The sequence below is a fragment of the Symsagittifera roscoffensis genome, chromosome 3 (genome assembly GCF_963678635.1).
Source record: "Symsagittifera roscoffensis chromosome 3, txSymRosc1.1, whole genome shotgun sequence".
Taxonomy (NCBI): domain Eukaryota; kingdom Metazoa; phylum Xenacoelomorpha; order Acoela; family Convolutidae; genus Symsagittifera; species Symsagittifera roscoffensis.
In genome coordinates this window covers 80,504,336-80,532,040 of record NC_087064.1, presented here as the reverse complement: position 1 = coordinate 80,532,040, position 27,705 = coordinate 80,504,336, and the positions used below count along the sequence as shown (strand labels likewise).

Sequence of the window (27,705 nt, the reverse complement as noted above, 5' to 3'; positions counted from 1 at the left end):
TTCGTCGGCAATTCGGTGTTTGGTGCCCCCAAGTTCCTAGATTCAAACTCGTTTTGCCTGTTCCGCTGATTCTGCACCGCCGCTAATGCCAACTTATGTTTGGGGTGATTCTGGTCCTTGACCGCTTCCCAGAACAAGGGACAATCCATTCTGAAGTGCCCCTCCTGGTTACAGAAGAAGCATCTGGCGCCTATCTTGATGATTAAGCCATTATAGTACTCGTGTTCCTCCATCTGACTCATATCCTCCTCATCCGGTGCATAACCTAGGCTCTTCATGCCTTGTTTGTACGTTGTGCAGTCAGCCACATGATGATCCGCTGACCCGCAGTTCGCGCATGATCTGCGCTTGTCCATATCATCTCTAGGTTTGTACCATGATGACCTCTGGGGTTGGCTTCCCCCTTGCGTGTTCCTGTTTTCAGAATATGAGTACTTCTTAGGTTTCATCAGCATGTATTCTCTTGATTTCTGTCTCATTTCTTCTGGGGTGGGTGCGCTGTCCTTCGACAATGTGTAGTATGTTGCTAACATTGTCCTTAAGTCATCACTTTTCACCCCATCAATGAACTTCGAGGCAATGCTAAAGTTCCGTCTGTTTGTCGACTCCTCTGGGTCACTCCTCCTTCTCAAGCTCTCGAGGTCATCTAGGAACCGATCTATTGACTCGTCGTCCCTCTGCCTTCTCTTTTCAAATCGCATCATCGCTTGGTGACCCTTCATTCCTGACCCGAATCGATTCAGCAATATCTCGAAGATCTTGTCCGCGGTGTCGCGTTCTTCCTCCTTCTTTGCGACCACGCATTTTAATGCCGTTCCTTCCAAGTTGCTGAGTATGGCTGTACATGCTTGTCTTTCGTCACTCAAGTTATCTTGTTCTAGATGTAATCTCATCACTTCCACCCAAGTGTCAATGCATCCATCGGAGTCGTCTTTGAATTCTTTTGGCTTCTTGAATGTCTTTCTTGATTTTCCCTCTCTCCTGTCGCTCGAGTCAGTGTTCCTCGTGGTGAAGGCCTCTAGAGTCCTGTTCATCATCTCCCAAGTGCTGGCCCATGTCATAGCATCCGGTCCTGTGTTGCTGTTAGCTGTTGAATCTCCCGGACCAGTCGTTGTATTCGACGTTCCATTCTTCATTATTGTTTTCGCAGCTGTTGGTGCTCTGCTTATCGCATCCCTGGTTATGGGCAACGGTGTCGATTGTCGTTTGTTCCTTTGTGGTTCTACAAAGTCAACTCTGGTGCCTTGCGTACGATCCGCTGCCGGTCTTTCTTGTGGAGTAGAACCTCTCAAGATTGCATCCAACTTCGCCTGTATTGCACACGAACTCTCGGCCTGACTCTTGCTCATTGTGTCCATTCTCCTTTCCAGGCTTCCTAATTGGCTGTTGACATCATCATATCGGTTCTTCAACTGTTGCATGTCTGTTTTGATGTTCTTTTCTCGTTCTTCATTGGTGGCTTCTACCTTATCTGACATTTCCTTGAGTCTCTCATCTGTTGCCTTAGCTAGGTTAAAATAACTGTCTAGATACTCGTGCTTGTTGTATCTTATCTCCTTTTTTATCACCTCTCTGTCTTCTTCACTGTGCTTAAGTCTTTTGTCAATCTGATTTAATTTCGCCAACAAGTCACCCAGCTCAATGGTAGTCTCTTCATGGTCAGCCGTCGGTCTCTCTTCGGCCGTAGCCTCTGCTTTAGCTTGTTCCTCTCTTGGATTGGCTTCTGAGGTCTTCGTGCTCACTGTCCCAAATGTTCGTGCTCTTTCTGCTTTTGGTTCTTCAGTCACGTTTTCTTTCGTTTTTATTCCGAACATTATTCCCAATTTTTTCCGTAAAAGATGTCCTCTTTACTTGAGAGTCTTCTTTCACCGTTTCTTCGGTGTTGCCTATTGCATCTTCCGCGTCATCTATCGGTGAGAACTCTATGGGTTTCTGGTTCGGTTCCTCTGCATTGGGCATTGGAGTTGACTCTGTCGCCATCTTCCTTGTTTCATCCACACTTTGATCGGGTGTCTCTAGATCAATCTCGATGGTGGGTTCTACTCGCTCCCCTTCCGTGCCCTCTTTCGCCCTGTTCTCCGCTGTACTCCTTGTGCTGACCATGTTAACTGAAAAGTTCTTCTTCGTTATCTTTGGGCCCGTTGATGTCGTTCCGCGCAGCGATGAATTATATTTCGTGTTTGATCCACTTGACCTTTTTTCGAGCACCGGTACCCTACTCCGCCTCATTATTTCTATTTACAACTGCTTCTATTTACAATTTTATTATATACACGATTCTATTCTAAGGGTAAATAATAAAAAAAACTAAAAAAAAATTTTTTGTGGTAACAAATTCTGTACAACGTGTTAAAAACCTTATCCAATTCTCTTTCTAAAACCTTCGAAAAATTTCCCTTAATGTGGTCTTAACCGTACCTATTTCGATTTGTCTTATTCTGTCTTAAAACACACTTGTTGTAATTTGACTTCAATTTCTATACCGTCCCAAGACTATTCGTCACTATCACAGTACTCTCCGCTAGTGTCCTAAGACCCTTGTACCAAGGCCACTGTTCCAAGACTACTGTCCCAAGACTAGTGTCCCAAGACTACTGTCCCAAGACTAGTGTCCCAAGGCTAGTGTCCCAAGACTACTGTCCCAAGACTAGTGTCCCAAGGGTAGTGTCCCAAGACCAGTGTCCCAAGGCTGGTGTCCCAAGACTAGGGTCCCAAGACTAGTGTCCCAAGGCTAGTGTCCCAAGACTACTGTCCCAAGACTAGTGTCCCAAGGGTAGTGTCCCAAGACCAGTGTCCCAAGGCTGGTGTCCCAAGACTAGTGTCCCAAGACTAGTGTCCCAAGACCCTTGTCCCAAGACCACTGTCCCAAGACCACTGTCCCAAGACCCTGTCCCAAGACCCCTGTCCCAAGACCACTGTCCCAAGACCCCTGTCCCAAGACCCTGTCCCAAGACCACTGTCCCAAGACCCTGTCCCAAGACCCTGTCCCAAGGCCCTGTCCCAAGACCACTGTCCCAAGACCACTGTCCCAAGACCCTGTCCCAACACCCTGTCCCAAGACCCTGTCCCAAGACCACTGTCCCAAGACCACTGTCCCAAGACCCTGTCCCAAGACCCTGTCCCAAGACCACTGTCCCAAGACCCTGTCCCAAGACCCTGTCCCAAGACCCTGTCCCAAGACCACTGTCCCAAGACCCTGTCCCAAGACCCTGTCCCAAGACCCTGTCCCAAGACCACTGTCCCAAGACCACTGTCCCAAGACCCTGTCCCAAGACCACTGTCCCAAGACCCTGTCCCAAGACCACTGTCCCAAGACCCTGTCCCAAGACTTCTTCGGTCTTGTCCCAATACTCGTCGCGGAGTGTCTTCCTCGTTGTAGGGTCTTCTTGAATCACCGTACCTTGTACCACCACTCAAGCTCTAGTAAAATTTTCTCAAAAACCCTCTCTTAAAAGCCAAATGCTGACCCCCCTCTTCTTTTTGGTTGTTTCTATTTCAATGTAGGTGCGCAGGTATCTTGTGATCACCTGTTCGTATTAAACCAAACACAAATCCTCACTAAAATGCAACAAAAATCTAAGTAAGAAAAATAATAAAAACAGAAAAATGAGTCCACCTGAAATTCAAAGGTGACCAATGTCTACCTTTCGTCTAAAAAATATGTCTGGTACCTAATTGCCACGCGTTTTCCTCCCCCCACTAGTGATCTTATGGGGTATCACAAAAGCTGTCTATATCCGGTCCCCCCTACCAAACCAACCAGCGTACCAGTCTTAACTCGAGTTGAATTTTGGATATTCACCTATTATCACCAACGCGTGTTGTGGCTAATGTAACTAAGTCGACGATGTCGATTAATTAGTTACTCTAGTTTCTCCCTTTTTACAATTTACAACCGCCAACCTCTAACTTAACCAGCCCCCTTTCTAACCTCTCCTCTTTTTAGCCCCCCTTCCTAAGCCTAAAATTACCTTAAGCGCCGGGTGCTAAACCTCTCAAGAGAAAACCGTAGACCTGTCTCCAGGCCTGCTCAAGTAAAAACGTTCCTCAAAACCGGGGGATGTCGCTTATCCTATTTTACGCTTATCTCCTATAATGTAATGTGGATTTTAACGATACCCGTTCTGCCCAACTTGAGAACTCGAGAATTGCCAAATCCTTCTTGGCTGCTTTCCCACTCGACTGGTCACCTGTTCCAGTCCAGTCTCCTATTGGTTCAGCTCAAGTGTCCCTGAACCACTTTCCCACTCGGCTGGTCACCTCTTCCAGTCAAGTCTCCTATTGGTTCAGCTCAAGTGTCCCTGAACCACTTTCCCACTCGGCTGGTCACCTCTTCCAGTGAAGTCTCCTATTGGTCCAGCTAAGTTCCAAACTATCTGAAAACCCTTGACAACGCCCACACTCGGGCACTTTATTACGGTTACTGGGTTAAATTGCTAGGTTGATCGAAACGATCGAACTTATAAAACAGTATGGGTATACTATTTGATTAATATAAAGGTTTGATCCAACTGATCTGGTGTCAAAGTCACTGTCTTTTTTCGTTTTATGGTTTTTGTTCCTTTTTCTTTTCTTTTTTGGCTTTTTTGTTTTGCTTTTTGTCTTTTTGCTCGTGTTTTTGTCCCCCTAGTTGCCCCCCTTTACTCGGTTAGCTAAGCCTCGTTCGGAGAGCGTACCAGGAAATTTTCTCGAGTTTTCTTAAAAAGCTATCACGGTACAACCGGAAGGTTTGCACGTTCCTGTCGAACCGTACCGCCGGTACTCTAGAATGGGCATTCAGCCCGAAGCTGTCTCAAGTGGGTTCGACTCCGTAGTCTTGATGTCGTAAACACCCAGGAGCGCCATAAAAACACTATGTAACATTCGTCTACTGCAGTCACACATGAGGCTTAAGAAAAATAGGCCCTATAACCACTGGCTCAAGGGTCAGGGACACTATCTCTTGTGTTTTTCTACCTCAAGAACGGTCGGAGCCAGTTCGGTTCGCTTGTGACATGAGACTACGACCCGTTACAGCTTAAAGGCTACTACTAAAATATCCCACCACTCTAGAATTAGAAACGTCCCCATACTTAGGTCTCTAGATACCCAAAATACATGAACGCCGTTAAAAACCGGGTTGGAACAATCCGTTAAGTTACTTTTTATTAGACAGTGGAACTTTGATCCATTTCAGGTGGATCAACCTAAAACTCACCTTACCTCAACATAACAATCATAAAACACACTCTAGAATTTAAATTTGTACTCACATAGTAGCACGCTCAAGAAGTGGGAAATAATCCAGTCGGTAGTTAACTCAAGAATTAATAAAGTAACTAAAATGAGTTTAACGTTAGTCAGTTTTAATAATAAGAACAAGTTTTTACTCTAGACTGTAAGTTCTCGTGAACCATTGGGACACTCTAGCTGTCCACCTTTCCACCGAAGGTTCACTCTGGTCCAGTTAATAATAGTTCTCCAGTCACAACAATCCAGTTCGTGGGAATGCTCTCGTCTCTGTTTTAGATGGGACAGCTCTACTCTTGTTCTATTGTGACAGAAATTGCGAATAGCAATTTCCCACTGTTTTATTTAGTAACTTTCCCGCGATTGTCACTCGATCGTTCTGAAATTGTTCTGATTTCTTTTTTCTGATTTTCAGTTATCGCGAGAAAATCGTGCATGACAGGTTCCATTCGAAATTTTGAAAAATTATATTTCACTCCAAAATCAAGTGTTTTTTGCTCCTCTCAAGGTCAAACTTCCAAATATGACCGACTGGCACATTGAGGTGCTTGAAAAGTTTAAATTTCGGCCTGAAGTCCCTTCGGCTTGAAGTACCGTCGGCTTGTTGTCCTAGACCCCCTATTTGCCAATGAAATCACTAAAAAGTTTTCGAAATTTGTTAGCTATCAGGCTGTTCAATCAAAATGAGTCTCAATTTAGTAGTGAAAAGTTTTCCTATTTAATTTAGTTACAACCGGAGGTATTTTTTTTCGGCTATCAGAAAATGCGGCTCCGTGGGTACGCGTGGGTATGCATTTTGTAAATAATTATCAACATGACGCGCACTAGCAAAATGATTTCTAATCTTATTTAGCAGTTTAAGGGTTTATTTTTTTCTGATTTTCTTAGATTGCAGTTATTGCGAAACAATGCGTTGTTCCGTGTCACACCACAGTCAGTCGGGTTTTTTAAAATTTATTTATCATCTTTCTTCAGCCTTCTCTTTCCTTCTCTTCTAATGAACAACGCTCTTAAATGCCGTTTCTCCCGCGCAATTTTGATTATAACCGTCGAGCATTCTGGTCGGATGGCACTCTCAGCTGTTGCTATGGACAGATTTAAGAAACCGTAAACATTATACTTTGAGTGAACTAAAATAGCGAAATCAAACTCTCTTAAGTACTTGCCCTAATTTCTTTGTTAATTTTTTTAAATTATTTTTATACTATTTCAAATGCTTTCTTAAAATATCGTGTGTTATCTTTTTGAATGTTAGCTTTTCCAAGAGTCTCTATTTTAGATTAGATGTAGCTTGAATGCCCCGTGGACGCACCAAAGGTGTTTTGCCTGGTGCTGCACAGAATTATACTTGCAGAGAATGCGGCAAAACTTTAAGTTCATCTTCGGCCTTACAAAATCACGACCGAATCCATACTGGAATTAAACCGTTTGCCTGTGACATTTGCGGGAAGTCTTTTTCTCAAAGATCATCGCTTTCAGTCCACAAACAGGTAGGTAATTTGAGCGATGTTTAGTTTGATTGCCCGATTGACTTGAGCGAAGAAACTCCTAAGCAAAGAATCATTTTTTGTCAATTTTCCTGTTTTTACCTAATCAAATCAAACAATGTAATTCAGACCACTTGACATTTTTTGTCTGGGACATGTTTTTCGAAGTTTTTAGAATACGAATTACGACCACTAGGGCTTTAAATGGTCGTTTAAATAGTAGGGCTTGTTTGAGGTGGTCCAAATTGGCTGAAAAAAAAAACAGACACTACACTATAATTTCTTCCATACGTCGGAGGTAGTCGGAGCAAAGCAATAATCATACTGGAAGTTTATGTTTCAGACACATAGCGGTAACAGACCTCATGTATGTGCTGTTTGTCGAAAAAGGTTCTATCAGAGTTCAGACCTTAAGAGGCATATGCAGTCGCATTTGAAACAGGTTGCCAATAACAACTCTAAATTCATCAACTTAGGAAGTCAGCCTTGCTTGAATGTATCGATCGATTTGGAAAACCATCATAATATTGAGTAAGTTGTATTTTTTTTTAATTTCAAAGACTCAATTCTTATTATCTCTATCTTTTTTTAAGAACTGACGCTTCGGTGACTGAAAACAGTGAGCATCTTCCATCTAAGGCTGCTAGTGATGGAACGTTTTCTACCCAGAGAGCTTCGCCAGCTCAATATTTGAACCCTGTGCAGGAATTGATCACTTCAAGTGGCTATCAGGCCCTGAAATCTTCAAGCGGATTAAATTTACACATCGATGAAAGGACTGAAATTCTCAGAAGACACGGAGATCTGTCAAACGAACCTCTGAAACTTAGTCCACCGGCTTCACAACAACTTGCTTCTGTTTCTGACGGATTCACTGCGATCACAAAGACAAATGGAATTCACTCCCCAAGTACAGTGAATAGTACTGGGCCTTCATCAAGTGCCTCAAAACAGATACAGCTTTATCCGTCTGCATGTCAAGTACCCTTTAATACTGCTAAGATAGAGCACCCAAATGCTTCATGCAAGCAGCTAGTAAATGTACCAGCTGTCAAATTCAATAAGAATGCAGGGTCAATGAATTCTAACAATTTGGAACGAACTCAAAAGTTGACAACTCTGCAGGTAATTTCTCCATTAAGGCGTGCGATAAAAGTGAAAAACCTTGCCAAAAAAAACTAGTAAACCCAACTTTTTGCATTTCTTGATAAAAGAAAACCGGGGGCCCAGCTAAAACTGGAATTACGTATTAGATATTTTTTGAATGTGTTATACCGATGTGGGATGAAATGGGTAATTTCGAATTTCAAAAATTGGACTTTGCCTTAGTTGCTTCTCTGCTAAAATAAGTTTGAAACTTTTTTTCAAAAAGTTAACCAGTCATCACTTCTGCAGGACAAATTTTTGCAACCAGTTCTTTTAATTGAACCCATCATCTCAAATTTGATGAGTTAGTTTTTCATAAAAGTCAAAAATATTCTAAAAAACAGCCAGAAGTTTGAAAACGTGACTTTCCGAAATCCATAACTTTTTTTCTGCAAAAAGTATATGGTGGCAGCTTAAGCAGATAAGATGTCTCTAACTGGTTTTCTCGATTGAACATTGAAGAATCTAAGAATTGGCAGGGTAGTTTTCCCGAAAATTCAAACGGTTTCCAAAAAATGGTCAACTAACCAAAAATTTGAATTTTCCGAGAATCATAGCTTTTGCATTTAAAAAATGGGTGTAGCCGCTTGTGCAGAAGAGATTCACATGACCTGTTAGTTCGAGTGGAGCCAAAAGTTCAAACCTGGGAGGGTAGTTTTTGAGAAAGCTCAAATAACTTCAAAAAAATTGAATATTTGACTTTTTCAAGGGCCATAAATTTTTGTGTAAAATTATTTGGCGTAACCGCTCATGCATCGAAGCTTACTACAATTCCTCAATGCAGGGGAGCTTCTCATGACTTGTTTTGTTTTTTGAATACAAAATCTCAGATCTGGAAGGGTAGTTTTCGAGAAAAGTCAAAAAAAATTGAAAAAATGATCAAAAAAGTTGAAAATTTGACTTTTCCAAGGGCTCAAAGTTTGTAGTAACTTTTTTTTATCAATTAAAAACTCTTGGAAAACATGCGACGAAAGACATTGAAATTTCAACTTAATAACGGAGCAAATCTTACGAAGCGGAAACAAAGCTGAAACCAGTTGAGCCGAAAAAAAATGATTTCGTAGAAAACACTTTAAAAACTCCCGTGAAACTTCATTGAAAAGCAGTTGCAACCACCTCGAAACTTGCTTATAGCTCAAGAAAACGCCGTGATGTGTCACTTTAGCCGATAAAGTATGAGTCTCACATTTGATTTTTTGAGTCTTACAATTAACGGAAGTCTTACAATTATTTTTTTACCTGAAAAAATTTTCAATTTACATACTGAAAAAAATTAAGGTCCTACCGGAACTCAAACCCCAGACCATAGGGTGCAAAAGCAAATGTGTGACCTCCAGGTCAAGTAAGAAGAATTCTGGAAGCTGTTTCGGTTCAATATTATTGCAATTTCAATTTCTTCTTAGAAAAGTTGTTTACGGGAAGTCTAGTTCCCGATTACAGTACAAGACTCTTGCTAGTGTAAATATGTCAATAAAGAACTGAGAAACTACAATAATATCCATTGTCCCCATTTTGGACGCATGGAAAAGCAACATGACAGGAACTAATTAGCCTAAGCTTGTTATAATTTTGAAATGATCAGTAATTGATGTGATATTCACTGGTGCGCTTTGAAATTTAGGTAGTCACCCGAAAAGATGGATACCAGCAGGCCTCGAAGTACGGAACGCAAATAACACCAACTGGTGCACCCGAAGTCAGATTCCAGTTGCCTCCTTCAAATAACGAGGGACAAAATCTACAGCACCTAGTAAATGACAGCAGCTCGAATAACTCTGAAGTACCGTCGCTCATTTTTCGAGAGCATCAGCAAACACCTCAGCTTGTCAACTCATCGTCTGAAAGTTTGCAATCTCTCCCTTTCTCGCAATGTGTTTATTTAACTTCAGCAAATGAAATCCCGAGGAGCTCGGGTAGTTTACTGCCAAATCAAAATGTAGTGCTTAGAAATATCGGGCCTGGTAACAATTTAAGCCTTCGATGTGTCCCTGTGAACATAGTGCCTCGTGTCATTCATCCGCCTTCGCCGTCTAAAACTGTGAACGAATCAAGTGCTACTGTGCAATCAATTGAACACCAAACAAACGAGAACTTTGGACCAATGCTAACGCTGTCGCTCACTCCTTCAATCAAACATGTAAGCAGAACTCTGATTGACATAACCTCCTTCAGAGAACCCGATCATACCACCCTTTCGGAGAATCTTCAAAGACAATCTGATGCACTGACAAAATCTATCACAAATTTAGCTCCACTTGGCTCCTTTATACAGTCGAATTTCAACCTGAGTTCAAATGAGTGCAAAATGAATACGCAGTCTAAAAACTTTGATGCGAACTCGAGTTTGAGAAGTGCAAACAACCACGAGATAATTTTAAACGATGGCCAGTACAGGCAAATGGACGAAGTTGATATTGTTTTACGCCAGCAGCATGACATTGACAGAGCTATAGGAACCGGAAAATCCTCCACGGGCCAATGTGTAAGTTAATTTTTTATCTTAAAATACCCGCATTCACGATTGGTTACTACACTTTCGAGAGCAAATGTCTCAAAATCGGATACTAGATTTTTTTATGGCTCAGACATTCTGATTCTATTTTTAATGCCACTTCTTTTTTGGCCTCAAGAAATGGCTGAAAGTCTTGAGCATACAATTTTCAGCCATTTATTGGAGTTGCGGTTTATGATATGGGTTTGCATCTGCTGCAAAGGTTTTTGTTCCTGTTATATCATAAACCGAGATGATCAACAAGAAAGAGATCTCATCTACGACCGTGTCGCATATTGTGGCCGTACAACCAGCTTGCGAATTGTCCATTCCGGTTTTCTAATGAAGTGACCCAAATTCTCGGTATTTTCGTCTTCTTGCAATTTTTGACTTTTTAATTAGTGAACTGAAAGATAATTTTTTGATACCATCTGAAATATATGAATGTCCTGAGCCAAAAGTTAAAAAATAGTTCAGACCAAATTTTTCATTAATTGAAACAAAGAGTTTTAATTGAAATGTTAGTTTTTTGAAGAAAAAAATTGTCTATCAACGAGGATTGTTGAAAATCAAAACTGGTCGGAACGTTTTGTGATAATTCTACAGCAAACGGCTAGTCACAATGTTCCGATCACAATGTCTAAAAAAAACTGATATGAAGTTGTTAAGTTTTTCTTTGTTGGGTGTCTGATAGTAGCAAGAAGTAAGACAAAAATTGTATATTGTGGTACCCCTTTGCAAATTGTTGAGTTTGTTCGAAATTTTGTTTAAGAAGCGAGAGAATACGCATCTAGGCCAGATGGAATACAGAAGGTTCGAAAGTGACACAAAACCTTATCTACTTGATGGCAGCAATCATGCAGCTCACAACAACAGTTCGCTTCCAAACTTGGACGAAGCATTTCACCCGTCGAACTCACCTGTTAATAATAGTAATAGTAATCAACCTATCCCTGTTCAGGGATTCATAACAAATGGAAATTCTACGAGCAATCACCTGATTGGCGAAAGTAGAAACGGGCCTATTGTAAGTTGCTATGATACGTCTCGCTACGTTCAGAACTACCAGCCAATACAAATGGATTTTGGAGATGCTAGTGGCGAAATGAACTCATCTAACCAAGGTATTCAGTTCATGGCTCATGAAAATGATTTGCCCTCCATAAGTCCTGAAGATTCGATGTCGCAAATGTCAATGGTTTCTAATTTCAACCAAAATAACCAGAACTTATATGTCACGGAGAGTCCGAGAATTGAGAAACCGGATAGCACGACCAGCTACTCATCTGTTGGACGAAACATTTCGATTGATGGCAACAGCTCCTCTCAATTACAGCAAATGTCGGTGATTGGATATCGAAATAACATAACCAACGGCGAGTCTTCCTTACATAACAGCAGAAGTTCTTCGCCAATGACGCCGCCGAATACAGTTGCACCAGAGACAGAGGACAATTCGCCACCCGGACCCATATACAGAGAAACTGCTCACAGTATATTTAGGTCTACTTGTGTAGAAAACGATCATGAGAGTGTTAACACTGCCGACGTGACTAGACCCATGGGCTTAAATGGGAATGTGATTCAACAGCAAAGTGGGTTTCCGATTACAGAAGGGACTAAAAAGTACACGTTACCACCACGGTTTATGGGAAAAAACAGTCGATACTTTTGATTTTTCAAGCATGTACTAATGCACACAATGATGGATGTACCCTTCAAAACTTGCATCCTCTGTTGAAATTGATTGAAAATATTTATTTAATTCTGATTGAAATTTTTGAAGACCGTTTGAGTGGTCTATGATAGCGTCCAACTAATTTTAACTATTTGCAGTTTTTTTTCGGTTGTTTTCAGAGCCGATTGCGTGTTTCTATGTGCTACTGGTTTTGGTGCTAAAGCCAAATGTATACAATTTGAACCACTTTTAAAGGAGATTGTCCGTTTTTATACTGCAGGTTATAATAATAAGTAATGCTTCGAGAGGAGACGGGTGTCTCAATTTTGTTATCGTCAGGCGATCATTTTCATCAATTCTGATTAACTGCAACATATTTTCAATGGATTATGTATTATAACCTGCTTCTAATTTGATAATTGGCATGGAATTGTTGCTGGAAGCAAAAATGGAGTTGAAATGACAGTTGAATCATTATAAAGGAGCCATTTTGGAATTTTGAAAGAGTCATTTGAGTTATTTTGGCAGCTCGAGAATTGACGTTTTAGGGATTTGCTATACAGCGCACGGTGGGGATTCACAAGTACCAAAATGATAAATCAGTCCCATTTGTACCAAAATAAAAATCAATCCCGTTAGTACCAAAAAATATTCAATTGGACAAAGACTACTAAGCCGACTATTTTAAGCGTTTGGTTTAAGGTCGCCGGTGGGCGCGCTACGCGCGCGTCGCTGCTTTGAGGCGATAACCGGCTCTAATTTTCGTATAGAGTCCTACCCTCTGTTGGCAAGCTCGCAACACGTTGGCGCGACTGCGGCGGTCACTATTCTGCTGTTTAGTTTTCTTCTGTTTGAACAGTAGAAAATTAATGAGATAATTCGTTGGCTCACAATTCGACAAATCAGAAAACGAGTACCGATGGTACAGTACAAATGGGACCGATTTTTCATTTTGGTACAAATGAACGTTGGTACAAATGTAACTTCACCCAGCGAACGACCCTCTTACTTTCAATGTATTTGAGAGTGAATAGTTTCTGCGATTCAACCTTCAACTTAGTTTCCCTTTTGTACAGTAGTGTATCTCTTAAGTTTATGAATTGTACAGTACAACAATGTATTACTATTAATAGTCCAAATCATCAATTAATGGTCAGTCCGAGACTGATTCCACTTCATGCAATTTGGACTGGGAATAATTATAGTTGATGAACACCAATAACTGAAAATAAAACGAAGGAAACATACTCTTCATAACGGTTTCATAATCAAATCCACGGTTTCCTGAATATTGCATTTCCAGTCCCGTTAAAATTGGTATTGATGGTTTCCCATTTTTGTAACAATTGAAGTGCAAATTATCAGAAATTTTGATTAGCTTTCTTAATTTAAAATCGCTTTCCAAATATTTTTAAATTTCTGTTTCGTGCATCTGCTCTGTCATTGAATGACTTTTCTATCAGCATCAATTTGTGCTAATCGAATTTTATTTGAATTAAACTGATGAGAAAGTTTCACTCTAGGGCTGCGAATGCAGCCAATAATAAATTAATTCTTTCGATCTTGTTTTTGTTTTCGTAAATAAGCTGGAAAACTTCTGTAGTTCTTACTGAATTCTGTGGTGAATGAAAATGTCGCGGAGTTGCTAGTTTATTTGTAACTTTTAGATGTTATGTACGTAGAACAAGGTCATTAGTAGGCCTTGAATAGGAATAATTAGCTGGATCATTACGTAAGCTTCAAACATTTTGTGTCAAAATTAAGTGTAGTTAGCATGGTGATCAACAACGACGGTCATAGCGATGGAAGTGATGATTACACTGATGGATACATCGACCAATCAAATATCAATACAGACGACGAGTTTCTAACGACAGCGAGCAGTAACCAATCAGAAAGCTCGCCAAATTCGTCAGCCAATCACTATTCAGTGTTTCCTGAGCCAACATGCTGTACTTACTGCCTAGCGTCTTGGCGTGTATGGCTTCGACAACTGATTATTTGTATATACATTATTCTTTTTGTAGCCGTTTCTATTGTGCTTTTGTTGGGAATGCACTCGTATAATATTAATCAGTTCACGTCGGCAAACTTTCTGGCAGGTATCGCGATGGCGTTTACAGTGCCAATGTCGCTTTGGGGCATTTCACAACACTTGATTAATTACACGAAGCCTTCTCTACAAATGTACATCATACGGTGAGACAGTTTTCAAAATCATTTCACCATGCGTTGGAATGTCATAAGTTGAAAAGAATGCTTTAAGGCAAACTCGTATTGGAATGAAAGTTTGTTTACACTAGCAAGCTTGCGAGAGTAAGTGTATTAGTACGAACCTTCTTTTTTCTAACCTAACTCGCAAGTAGAAGTGTTCTCTTAATTGGTGGCTTTTTTGCTATAATCACGATCTGTAGCATTGGAAATATTTCATAGCATCTGTTCTCTGCTTTATTTGTGGCTAGTGTTTGTGATAAGTTAAGCGTCCGCGGCTGAGTGGTTAGTGCGTGAGACTCAAAAGCTCTAAGTCGCAGACCGAATCCATGGCGTAGCCGAACTTTAACTAATTCTAGGCTTATTTCTTCTTTTTTTTTGCTTTTTATAGAGCGGCTTTTTGTCGTGTTCTGGCTACTGTTTGCGAAGCGCAGCTTCGCCTCTGTGTTGATGTTTAGGCTAGCTTATGGCTTCTGCAATGTTACAGATCTATTTCAGCCTTTTTAAGAATCAATGACCGCAGTGAAGTCTCTTCTATAGGTCGTGATGATTTTCAGGTTCAAATTTCATTTTTTGCGGGTTGACTTTTGATTTTTTTTTCAGTTCAGCTCACGTCATTTGTTAAACTCCATTAACGAACAGAAAAAAAAAGTTCATGAAAAACGTGATCGATTTCTAATTTCGACAGTGGATTTTAATTTTTCCAGCGGAATAAAAACAGCCTATTGATCCAGTTTTCTCCAATTGAGTTAATCTAAACAAGACAGTGTTAATAATAGTTTTCTTGAATTTCAAAAGATCTTCAAGGCCATATATTTATATTTCGAAAGTTTTTTCAAAAAGAAGTCATTTTTTTCTTTGCGTTCATTTACTTTTTCTAACTGTCTATTGGGCATGTTTTAATTGCTCTCACCAAGTTTGAAGTCAAGGGGATCAATTTTAATGAATTGATAATCGCGCAAAGTTTTCAAACGATATCTAGTTACGATTTACTTATTACTCTTGCGATAAGCAAGGGTATTGCAATCGGGTACAAGAATTTTTTCCCTTTTGTTCGCTGAAAGGTCGAAAGGTAATTTTTTTAACCTCTGAATTAACAGCATGGTTCGAGTGTTTTAATTGCATTGTACCGTTGGGCATTAAAAGCTGCAGATGAACGCTAGGATTTGCAAAGTTTTTTCTATCTGTGCCGTAAGTTTTTGGTAATTTTTCAGCGCCGAGGTCGTTCGGCTTTTTTCCCTAATATTTTTTTTGTTTTTGTATATATTTTTTGGTTTTAAATGAGACCGGCTTAAGATTAATAAGAATTTTTTGAAAAATCTAACGCACCCTTTGAAGCCCTCGATTAAAGTTAAAATGAGAAATTGTGAAAAAAAATCAATCGGGTACTAGACTTTTTTCCCGTAAACAACTTTGTCCACAGGATCACCTCTAGAGGATCTCCTCTTCGAGAGGATCTTCACTTCTAGTTTTAATTATTATTTTTATAATCTGGTAATAATTTTCTTCAACCTAATTTTTAAAGCGTGGATTTTACTTTGGTTTAATTTTTTTTACTATTTGAAAGTTCTGTAATTTTGCCATTTTACCACGTCTGGTTTTGAATAAATTTTCCACCAAATTTTTTTCGATCAAAATTTTTTTCGATCAAAATTTTTTTCGACCTAAAGGTTTCGGCTGATATTGCATTGGCGTAGTCATCTTATATTTTGTGATTTCGACGGCCAAAAATTCCTGTTCGACAAAATCAGGTATGATGAAAATTTAGGATTTTTTTCGTTTTTCTGGATTTTTGGATTTTTTCGTTTTTCTCAAAATCTACTCTCGCCTCGCAAATCTGAGATTTTATGTTCCATGGATAAAAGGCGCTATGAGAAGCTCACATGCATAGCGGCTAGCCCAAATTTTTTCGACAAAAAGTTATGGCCTCCGATAATTGGTTTTTCTACAGTCTTTTCAAAATATTTGACGAAACTCTCAAAAACGAAACGAATTTTTGCGTTCAATCGAAACAACACCTTGTGTGAATCTATTCTGATAAAGTGGCTATGCCCAATTTTTTTGTACACAAAAAGGTATGATTCGCGGAACGGTCAACTTTTTGATTTTTGATCGTTTTTTGGAAACTTTTTGGTTCGTAAATTACCCTGCCAATTTTTAGGTTGTTTTCAGGTTCAATCGTGAACCCCTTTTTGATAACGTTTAAGTAGCTACGACCTTCTCATTGTAGAAAAAAGTGATAGATTTCTGAAAGTCAATTTTTTGAATTTCTAACCGTTTTTTTTTTAGAAATTTTTTGATTTTCATAGAAACTATTCGATCAAATTTGAAATGAAGGGTTCACTGGAAAAATTTGGAACGAGAAATTTTCCTGCGGAAGAGGCGGGGAATTTTTTATGTATTTGGGAAGATAGCTTTTCCTTCAAATTTTCACTCTTAGTTATGTTAGTAGAGAAGCAACTAAGGTTTCGGGCAAAGTGCAGTTTTTGAAATCACCCATAAGTAAAACAAATTCCACAAATATCAAACAGCTACCTGCAAGTTTTGTTTGGCCCCTAGTTTTCTTGTATTGGTTATACGAACGTTTTGGTTTTTTTTTTCAACTTATATATATTTTTTTCGACTTATTGGTTTGTTATGTTGCCTCTGTGTTAAAAAATCATGTTTCGGTGTTTAAGTTCGTTTTTTAACTTAGGTCGCAACTATTATTAATATGTTTATGCAACTTCTTTATGTTGTTACGCTGGTGAAAGGCAAGCATTAGGAAATCGGAATATAGTTTTTTTTCGGGTTGAACAAAAAAAGTTGAACCCGTTGCTCAATTGCCTCTATTTACTTCATTTGTACATCAAGGTATTGATATCAATTTTGCCTGTTTAGTTTAGTGGTAACGTCCATACTTAAAACGATAAAGGCAATGCTTAAACCCAAAGTAAACTATTTGCCGAAAATAAAAATTTGCATTAAATCATAACCTACAAAACGACATCAAGCAACACTCTTGACCTCATTTTTATATCGAAAAATGTCGATATTGTTTCAATTGAACCGTTTCAGCCTATTGAAGGCCTAACTTCAGATCATTTGGCATCGGTATTACTCTTTACTTTTAAAAACGATTTTGACCTTCTCAAAATGGTCAAATCAACTCCTAAATTGAGCTACTGCAACGCGACTACAAACAGTTAAGTCTCACTATAAAAACAGCTCCTTTTCAAATGCTATTGTTGGTCAAATTTTATTGGATCCTACAGCGCATAGATCAGTGCATTCCAAGGCGAAACGTTCATCGAAATAACCTCTCTCCTTGGATAAATCCTCAAAACTCAAATTTAATGAATCGTTTAAATAAGCAAGAAAAAAGTAGTTTCTCTTGAAACGGAGGTAAATACTTGAATCGAAGAGGATCAAAAGATGTATGAAGAAGCCTTGACATCTGTTAGAAACACTGTCAGACTTTTTAAATTTTAACGACAATTAAATAAGTCAAGCTTACCATCTTCGATGTTTTATAAGAAGAAGATAGCACACACAAGTTTTGAGCGAACCGATTTATTCGGCGATTTCTTTTTAAGTGTTAATTCCAGCGTCAAGCTAGTTTTTCCCACATACCAACATACCTGAATGTCCTCTCCCAATCATAAATAGTATAATAATTACAGACAGCGATATTGAGAGCTATCTCAATATTAAGCAGGTCTTAGTATCAAATCATAAAAGAAGTCACTCGAGTTAGGCGAGTTCCCTGACATCTGGAAACGAGCCACTGTCAGTCCAATTCATAAGGAAGTAGCAAAGTAAACATTGAAAACTATCGAACTGTATCACTAACCTGTGTGGGCGCTAAGTTTTGTGAAGCAGTTATTTTCCCAACTTTGTATGATCACGATCGTTCTTATTTGAATGACTATCAATTTTGTTTTAGACGAAGGAGATCACAGAATCGTATTGTTTCTCTGGACAAAGTTTATTCGGCATTAACCGAGAGAAAAATTGACGTTCTTTATACCGATTTTGAGAAAGGTTTTGATTGAGTTATAAAAACAGGCATTAGAGCGAAAATACATAAAATCTCATCTTGTGAACAGAAAACAGCAAGTCAAAGTTGGTAACTCCATTTCAAAAATCTACATTGCTAGCAGTGGCGTTCCTCAAGGGGCTATTTTATCACCCTTGTTATAACATTTTCATCAATAATCTGCCTGACAAGGCCAAATGCTCGCTTACTAATTTATTCGCAGATGATGCCAAGTTCTTGAGCATCAACGGAAATCAAGAAGCGCTTCAATCTGAGTTCGATAAAGTTTTCCATCGGAGTCAGGAGAATAGAATAATTTTGAATGCAGACAAATGTATGTTGATGAGTTGTAACAAATCAGAGAGCTCTACTTTGAGCTTCGAAATTGAATTCCTGACAACTGCTGACTCGCAAAAAGATCTTCGGTTGATTATTAACAGCAATCTAAATTGGCTGGATCATTTTAAGCAGAGATCGAGGAAAGCCATCCAGGTGTTTTATATGGTGAAGCGAAATTCTCCCGCAATTTCATTCCGTCTAAAACTAATTTTTTTTGAAATCAAGATTCTTCGGATTTCGATCAAATTGTGATAAGAGTTCATTCCAAACTTCTGATACTTGAAGTTTTGAAGTTAAAAGGAAGAAGATTTTTTCTGTTGGTTTTTCGTCAGAACGGTTTTTCGACCTGAGATCGCTATTTTTATGCTTGATTTTTATTTCGATTCAGAAAAAAATGTGCAATTCAGCTTCATTAGTCTAACAATGAGTTGTATCAACTCCGTTCATAATTGAAGATTTTTGTTATCAAGTTATTAATAACTGAAACTTTCGTGATTTCTTTTTAAATTACATTCATTTTCTTTGATAAAAGGAATGCAAACTCCACGATCGAACGCTGAATGTGTAAAGGTCACTAAAAACGTGATCGACTTTTAGTTTGGAAAGTTGAATTTATTTTTAGATTCCCAGCCAAAGAAAACATTTACTCATTGATCCAGTTTTCTCAAATTGAGTTATTTATTTAAAAAGTGCAGGTCATAAATTGTTCTAGAAATTTAAAAGAGCTTTAAAGGCATCTATCTGTTTCGTTGAGATTCGAAAATTGAGATTTTTTCAAAAAAAACTCAGTATGTTTTTATTTTTACTTGCATTTATTGACTCTTTTTTTAACTATTTTTTGGCTTTGTTTTTAATTTCTTAACATTTTTTCTTGGAATTAATCCAAGACGAAATAAAGACAAATGTTGAAAAATTGTTTAGATCCATTGTTTTGATTTTTTTTTGCGAAAAAATTCTGCGGTTTTTATTTGTATCAGTCGATTATTTTTTCATGCTATGTATGCGTTTAAAGCGCTAGTAGTGCGAAGCTTCGCTTCGCTTTGTTTGTTAATATTTATAGGTGCAGGTAATTAAAGATTCTCTTTATAAGGCATTTATATTTTTGATTTGTCGGTTCATCTTTAAGTAGTGATAGTCATTCAGTTTTCTATGGCAAATGGTGCGATGCGAAGCTCTGCTTCCCCCCTGTGTATAAACTTAAACAAATATGAATAGCATGGGTGAACACCATTAGGCCAGAACGGCCCGTTTTTAATTGTCTCATTAAGCGGAGAACATAAACATGTTTTACTTGTTAGATCGAATAGATCGTGCTGTTGGTAAAACATTTATTGAACTTTAACCTCTTTTACTCCTCTTTTACTCCTATATTTCCGAAATAATAAGTGCTTTTAGGGTGCTGTGGATGGTTCCAATCTACTCAATATTGAGTGTAAGTTGATTTTTCATATGGTTCAAATGGAAACAAAGACATACATATTTGAGGGCGATTCGAGTAGAAAAAAATTCAATTTAATTCATTCCAGGCTAGTAATTTGAACGTGATGTTAATGTCTCCAAATTAACTTTAAGGACTGATGTGTAAATGTATGTATATTTGTGCCGTGTTTCTATTGTAGTTTTGTGGACTGCACTTCACAGACAAGAATGTAATCCTGGACGCCATCAAGGATTGCTACGAGGCATTTGTAGTGTACAGCTTCACCTGCTATCTCGTCAAGTACATCCAACTGCAGAGTTCGCTCGACTTTTCCACGAAGAGTGCCAAACACATCTTCCCCTGCTGCTGCATGAGTGGCTGGCAAAGCCATGACAGTATAGTGAACTGTACCATTGGGGTGCTGCAGTACACGCTGGTGAAGCCAATCATAACTGTCGTCACAGTCATAACGTCCATATTTGGTGTTAGTTAGTTGTTCTGAAATAATAAATTCCTAGTTTTTTTTAATTTTAGATATGCTAACTTATCACGCATATTGATAACTAATATAAATTTCCATATTATGCAATTTTTATTTAATCTCTTTCTCTTGAGATTTTTAGGAACACCACGCTAAGAAGATTTTTAGGAACACGAAGATCGCTCACCTCAAAGAAATCGTCCATTTTTTGTTTTGCTCGGCAATTTCAATAACGTATTTATTCCACCGTCAAATTAGTGAAGATTTGTAAACGCTGATATAAATTAGCTCAGTTTGAAAAAGTACTCAAGATAGCAATATGGAAAGGTTTAAGAACCGAGTTTAGGAAAAAAAATAAGGCGCAGATGTTATAAAATTGGGTGATTTTTTTGTCGGTTCTGTTTCCAGGTGTATCAAGAGGGCAAGTGGGACCTCTCCTACGCCTGGATCTACTCTATGGTGCTCAACAACGTCTCCCAGGTGTGGGCACTCTACTGTCTCGTGCTGTTCTACCGCACCTTCAAACAGGAACTGAAGGGGTCTCGCCCTGTAGCTAAATTCCTCTGCATTAAAATGGTCATCTTCGCCACTTGGTGGTAAGATTCGCTTTGCGCCATCATATAATTTTTCAGTATCTGTAGTGTGCGTCATTCAAACGTCGCTTTACTGTTCTGAATTATATGAGTGATTCAATCAATGATCATTTTATCATGACTAAGATATGACCTTCGAATTTCGTGTGATTTTGTCTGGTATCTTTCAGGCAAAGTTTGGCAATCAGCATCCTTGTGCAAATATTCAATCTGCAGGAAGTGAAGTGGATTGCGGCTAAGAGTGCGAGTGACGTTGAGGTCTCACATGCAATACAGGTGAGCAAAATAATGATAATTGGTGAACGCTTGCGCTCTTCATTGTATGATGTGGTTTAAAAAAGGTCGGATCCACAGTTGTTGTTCCCGACCACTGGAAGCAAAATCAGCTTCAAGCCTTTTTCAGTTGTGATTCGAACGACATTAAAATTTTCAAAAAAACTTTGCAGTGGCGAGAAAAGCCGGTTTGAAATTTTGGGTTTTAGTTTTTCGAGCGAGTAGGTCCTTGTCATTGAAGCCAGCGAGTATGTCTTAAAGAATTTTTTTTTGTTTTAGTAGTGAAAAACTGTTTTTCTCCAGAAAAACTAAGTTTGGAGCTTTCAGTTGGCGTTTCCTTTGCGATAAAAATTTTTTATATCAAAAAATTATTCTGCAAAAAAAAAGAAGAAAAAAAGTTAAGAAATAATCTTTTTCATTGTTTTGTTCGTTTTTCATTTTTCGACAGTTGTTGACAAAGTTATGATTCACTAGCGTTATACGCGTTCTTTTGACAAGCAAAGCTTGTGAGCTCTCTTTTTTTCCAACCTAAGTCGCAAATATTAGTGCTCTTTTTGAAAGTGCTCTTTTATTGCAGTATATGCATAAGATCAATAACCAGCGATTAAGTACAGCCAATGCTAAGGGTATTAACGCAGACTATTATATTACAAATACCACTTTAGCTTTAAGGCATCATAGATCTGTAGCGTAGAGGAAGGGAAGGAGACCAGCAGCAAAATAAGAGGGTTCGAACCTGGGCAGGGTCGGATGTTTTTAATGAACTTTTCGTATACTATTTTAAATGCGTCCGCTCTATAAATTGAGGCTTGTTAGAGGGTAAATTTTATTTTTCAAATTGACTGGTACTGCTAATGCGTCTTAATTGGCTTGAGTCACTTCGCAATTATCTAGACTCGTAATTGGCGTGGGTCACCTATGAAATTTTGTAGGTTCAAAGTTTTACCCATTCAGTATTTCCCAGTAGCGTTATCGGTCATATTTTTGCTTGTGTATGCGAAGTGCAACTTCGCCTCTGTCTTTAGGCTTCTATCACACCACACACAAATTTTGAGAAAACTTTTTCTAAAAAGTGTATGAATGAGGAACTTTCTGTGCAACTAGTACAGCAGCCAGCTATCCTTGTTTCTTACTGTTTGTATTTATTCAACTGCTCTGTGAGGTGCGGGCAGCCATGTTACACGGTGAAGTCAGCTTTTAGTTGTTACTTCAAGTATTTTGAATTAGATGTCTGTGTCTGTTGGATCTATTTATTTTCTTAATTTTTGGACCACTTTACTAAGGAGTGAGCTATGACCTACTTTATTTTTAGACGAATCAGCGGGTTTTAATAGGGCGATCCCTTGAATACTTAGTTTGACTCAGTGAAATTAGTTGTTGAAGTTTTTTAGCGCCTAATCGTGTTTTCAATTTTTTTTTTCATTTTTCGCCGAACACTGTTGTCGAATATGCTAAATTTACTATCGAATATGACTAAGTTCTAATCTTCCTCTCATCACATCACGAATTTTAAACAACACAGTATGAAATTAAAAGCAACTCCTTTACACATGCGAGCTGTAACGGGCGTAGTGTAATAGTATAAATCTATTTTTTTTTTCAGCCTAAGTCGCAAATACAAGTGCTCATTTGGCGGATTTTCTGCTATAATCATGACATGTGGCATGAGAAAATTCATAGCATCTGTTTTCTGCATTGTTGGCGGCTAGTGTTTGACGATCGTTAAGCAACAATGGCACAGATGTGAGACTCTAAATTTACTGCTCGGAGGATCAATGCCCCACGTACCGCTGATTTTTTTTGTGTAATATCGGAAACTTATAAGCATCTGGAGCTGCTTTATTGGTGGTTGGTGTTAGTAACCTTACGATTTCGGTAGTGGACGATTTCGATAGTGGATTTTAATTTTAAAATTTTCAAGCGGAGAAATATTTCAACCCATTGATCTAGTTTTTTTTTAATTTTGGTTCATTCTATCAACTAAAGTACCAATCATAGTTTTTTTCCTGAATTTCAAAGAGCCTTAACCTGCTTTTTTCTTAAGTCAAAAAATGGTCTAAATGTTCTATCTTTTTTACTTTCTTTATTCTCTACACTTATCCAAGCTTCTGTTAGCTATTTTTTCAGTTTGTAGAGCTGTTTTTGTCCTTTTCTCGCGTTTGTTTGCGAAATGCAGCTGCGCATCTGTGTTTATAGTTTTCACGCTCAATTTTTACAGAAGCATAGATTGTATTATAGTATGAACTTTCTTTTTTTCCAACCTAAGACGCAAATATTGTTGCGATGCAATTTTTGCGATAAACTGTGTCATTTTGAAAGTGTTCATTTTGATCCAGCTATTAAGTACAGCCAATGCTAAGGATATATACGCGGACTATTATATTACAAATGGCACTTTAGCTTCATGGATATGTAGCGTAGAGGTAGGGAGGGTGACAAGCAGCAAAATAAGAGGGTTCGAACCTAGGCAGGGTCGGATGTTTTTTGATGTTTTTAATGAATTTTTCGTATACTATTTTAATTGCGTCCGCTTTATAAATTAAGGCATGTTAGAGGGTAAATTTGTTTTTTCTTTTTCAAATTGACTGGTACTGCTAATGCGTCTTAATTGGCTTGAGTCATTTCGCAGTTATCTAGACTCATAATTGGCGTGCGTCACTTATGAAATTTTGTAGAATCTAAGTATTACTCATTCAGTTTTTCCTAGTAGCGTTATCGGTCATGTTTTTGCTTGTGATGCGAAGTGCAACTTCGCCTCTGTGTAATTTGTTTGTATGGTTTGACTTTCTATTTCTTTTCGCTGCTAAAAGAAAGGCAAATTCCAGCATCGAACAGTAAAAGTCTCTGAAGAATATAAGGCCATGAACTACTTCTAGTTTCAAAAATGAACTTAAGTCTTCTGCATTTCCAGCGGACTAAAAAATTCACTATTGATCCAGTTCTCAGAGTGGGTTAATTTTTTTTAAAAAAGCCTTTTTTAAACAGGTCTTGAAATTTAATTCGATATATTGTTTTCGAAAGTTGAAAGACTCTTTTCGGTTTCCTTGTTCTGTTGGACAGTTTTCTACCCGTCAGTTGGCAATATATTTTTTATTGTCGTCGGAACTTTCTGTGCTACTTGCACAGCAGCCGAATATTCTCGTTAGTTTGTATTGTTTGTGTTGCAGGACTTTGCAGTGTGTTTTGAGATGTTTGCTGCAGCCATTGCTCACCACTATGCCTTCACCCACCGAGAGTTCAAAGACACCACTCAAAAAAGGGTGAAATTCGTCACCGCAGTCCAGAACATGTTCGACATCCGAGATGTGGGCAATGATGTCATTAGTCATGGATACATCGTCCGTTAGTATTCGGTCCTCTTCGGTCTATTTTATGAATTTGAACCGTCTAACCTTAAAAATGTCGGCAAGACTTTTTATTAACTTCCTCAATCAATTCCACATGGTTTATTTTTTGAAAATCAGTTTGATCTTTCTGAAACGTCTTTTAAAAATAGATTTGGTCTAGCTAAAGGTGGTTCGAAAACCCCCCTGGTTTCAGGTCAAAAAGTGAAAGACAGAATACGGGGTAATGGGCGCACCCGATTGGACGACGAAGGAAACGGCACTACTACTCCAAGAACGCAATATCCGAATTCGAATCTCTCGAGAACAAACGAAGGCTTACAGGAACGCCTGGTTGAACGCTCTTCTCACGGTGTTGACAACCCTAGTCACGATACTTCAATTTTATGCGACGTTGCTGTTTATGAGGATAATACCGAGTCACTGAAGGCTGCAGAAAGTCAGATTTATATGGAAGATGATAGCATTTCAAAACACACGAACCGAACTGAAACACAAACTCTCTCCGTAAATGCAGATGTTAACATGCCGACCACACAAATTAGGGCTTCGCCTGTAATCAATAAAATTGAACCAAGTCACGTAGAGTTTTCGGTCACTGCGCACGGCGACCGTGTCACAGAAAATAAAACTGAGTTATTTAATATTTAGTATAATGTAGTGGATTAGCTAATAATAGTAGCTAAATCTACATTTGTGAAAAAATTTTCTAACAAATGCTGATTAGTTTTGAATGTTTTGCTAGCAGAGCCTTCATATATATATGCACAATGCAAATTTGATTTGCAGTAAAAAATTAGGTTGCACTGGTGCAAAATTTGCACCAACATCCGATCATCTCGATTTTTCAATATAATGAAGTCGCTATGTAGTAAATTTTTTATAATTAATTTACAACTTGGAAAAGTTTTTTTTCCTGTAGATGCTGACTGTAATTAGTGATCCAATCTTTGTATCTGTTTGTCTCATTTCTATTTAGTTGTTACTAGTTCTTGTAAAGAAATTATGGTTTTGTATGTAAAGATGATATCTTGTTGATATACTCAATAAATGATGATTGATATTTGTTTTGAAGCTAACAAATAATTGTTTACTCCCACTAGCATAGGAGCAGAATCGGAATAACTTTTTCTCATTGCTCTCGTGGAAGGCCATGTTGGTGAAATTGGTTAGTTAAGTTCGTATTCAACATGTTGGTAATAAATTAGGAAAATAACACGCTGTAATCCGACCACCCTCTAAAGCTAGTGGGAAGCAACTATGGCGTAGGGTTTTTCAAATCCAAGAAAAACTCATTGAAGTTTCTCTCGGAAAAAGTGGGCTAAATTTTTCGTTTTCAGACTTAATTAGCCGATATTCGATTTAAAAGTTTTTGTAATTTTTTTTAAATTCTTGTAATTTTTTTCGGTTCTTTAATAATTGTGTTAAAAAAATTCTGAGCTAGCTGCAGAGCAACAGGCCCTTATTGTTGCTTTATATTTAGAGGAGGAAAAGGAGCGCAACTAAAACTCTAAGCACTAGTTAAGTCCAACCAATTTTCGAATCAAATTTGCGCTAAATTAGTCCTAATATTAAAAAAATTGAAATAATAATAATAATAAATATGAGTATTGGTTACTTTGAGAGTCAGTGAACGCAATTTGTTGGAAATTGATGATGAAGGGTATTGTATCTGGAGTGGCTCTCGTGGGTAGGTAGTTGGGTATATTCAATTTTGGAGTTTTGATAGATGAGGTATTGTATTTTAAATGTTAGAGGAAGTTGAGGGTTCCGGGTGAGGTAAATTGTACATGAAAGTGCCTGAGGAGCAGTTAAGTTTTGATGTAAAATCTCTCTAAAGTAGAGGTCACCACATCTGAAATGTATCCAAGCACAGTTGTGCCACCAAAGTCTCGCTCGGCTCGGTGTTATATAGAAGTTACAATGGTATTAATTGCCGGGACCTGGATATTGATTTAGGCTAGATCGTAGGAGTTGTTTAACTAAAAAAAAGTCATTTTTGTTGTATGCGATATGACTCTCTTGCAGTCGTGGTCGGAAGCTGCAATGGGAAATTGCGAAGGGAATAAATTCTAACCTGCAGCCCACCCTCAAGTTTTTTGTTAAAATATATATTTGACTTAATACACGATTTTTTATGGCAGTCAAAAAGGACGGAAAAAATCATAGCTTTTTAACAGAAGAAAGTTTCAAGTTCCTAAAAATCTAAAAATCCTTGGTCAGACTTGTATTGAGTAATTTTAAAAGCAGAAATGTGGAGTTTAAATTTTTGCCCAATAATTAATCGGAAACCGTAGCTTCAACTGGAAATACTTAGTAACATTTTTTTAAAATTGCGAAATTGAAATGCAGATCATGTTTTGATCAGTGGTAGCTCGAATCATGGGACAGTCTTGTGTGTTGTATCATGTAGGACCCAGTCAGGATAAAATTAAAGAAAAAAACGAGTGGTTGAATGATAAAGAGAAAATGAGGGAAACTTGAAACTGTTTTTTATCCATAAGCACTTAAGTACTGTGATTTTTTCAAAACAATAAGAAACTCAATGAACTTTAGAAGTAGTAGAAAACTAGAAACGTTTAAAGCAAAATAGTTTTTTTTTGAAATTAAATGGCAAAACACTCAAAAACGAAGGAAATCATGAATATGTTTGAGCAGAACACAGACTGTTTTATGTTAAATCTGTGTATTTTTTGTTAGAAAACACGGCCATTGTCAATTTTAAAAAAGGAATCGGTGAACGACTTAGTTGTGAAAAATTGACAACTTTTTCTAGCGTGGAACCTTCTGAAAAAAGCATTTCTTTTAAATAATGCAGTTCGCCTTTGGACAAAAACCAGAAATGTAGATAACAATTTAAAAAATCGAAAGCGACGAGGGTTATAAATATATTCAGTGGAAATTTCAAAATATTCCCGGTAAAATTATTGATCAACGCCCAACCATTAGAGATCCACCAAGCTATAAAGAAGTATCTATGCCACGTGACGAAATA

The 27,705-nt window shown here is 38.1% G+C and overlaps 2 protein-coding genes across 2 annotated transcripts; both read left to right on the top strand.

Annotated features, from left to right (window-relative positions):
- The first annotated feature begins 6,511 nt into the window (after nt 1–6,511).
- On the top strand, nt 6,512–13,597 carry LOC134842078 (uncharacterized). Its single transcript, XM_063858237.1, has 5 exons — nt 6,512–6,719; nt 7,060–7,247; nt 7,310–7,841; nt 9,484–10,344; nt 11,126–13,597. Exons 1-5 carry the CDS (start codon nt 6,525–6,527, stop codon nt 12,026–12,028), a joined length of 2,679 nt encoding a protein of 892 aa, XP_063714307.1. The 5' UTR covers nt 6,512–6,524; the 3' UTR covers nt 12,029–13,597.
- A 104-nt stretch (nt 13,598–13,701) lies between these two features.
- On the top strand, nt 13,702–25,732 carry LOC134841288 (transmembrane protein 184C-like). Its single transcript, XM_063857176.1, has 7 exons — nt 13,702–14,230; nt 19,995–20,031; nt 20,219–20,503; nt 20,909–21,096; nt 21,264–21,369; nt 24,534–24,708; nt 24,907–25,732. Exons 1-7 carry the CDS (start codon nt 13,806–13,808, stop codon nt 25,359–25,361), a joined length of 1,671 nt encoding a protein of 556 aa, XP_063713246.1. The 5' UTR covers nt 13,702–13,805; the 3' UTR covers nt 25,362–25,732.
- The last annotated feature ends 1,973 nt before the right edge of the window (nt 25,733–27,705 follow it).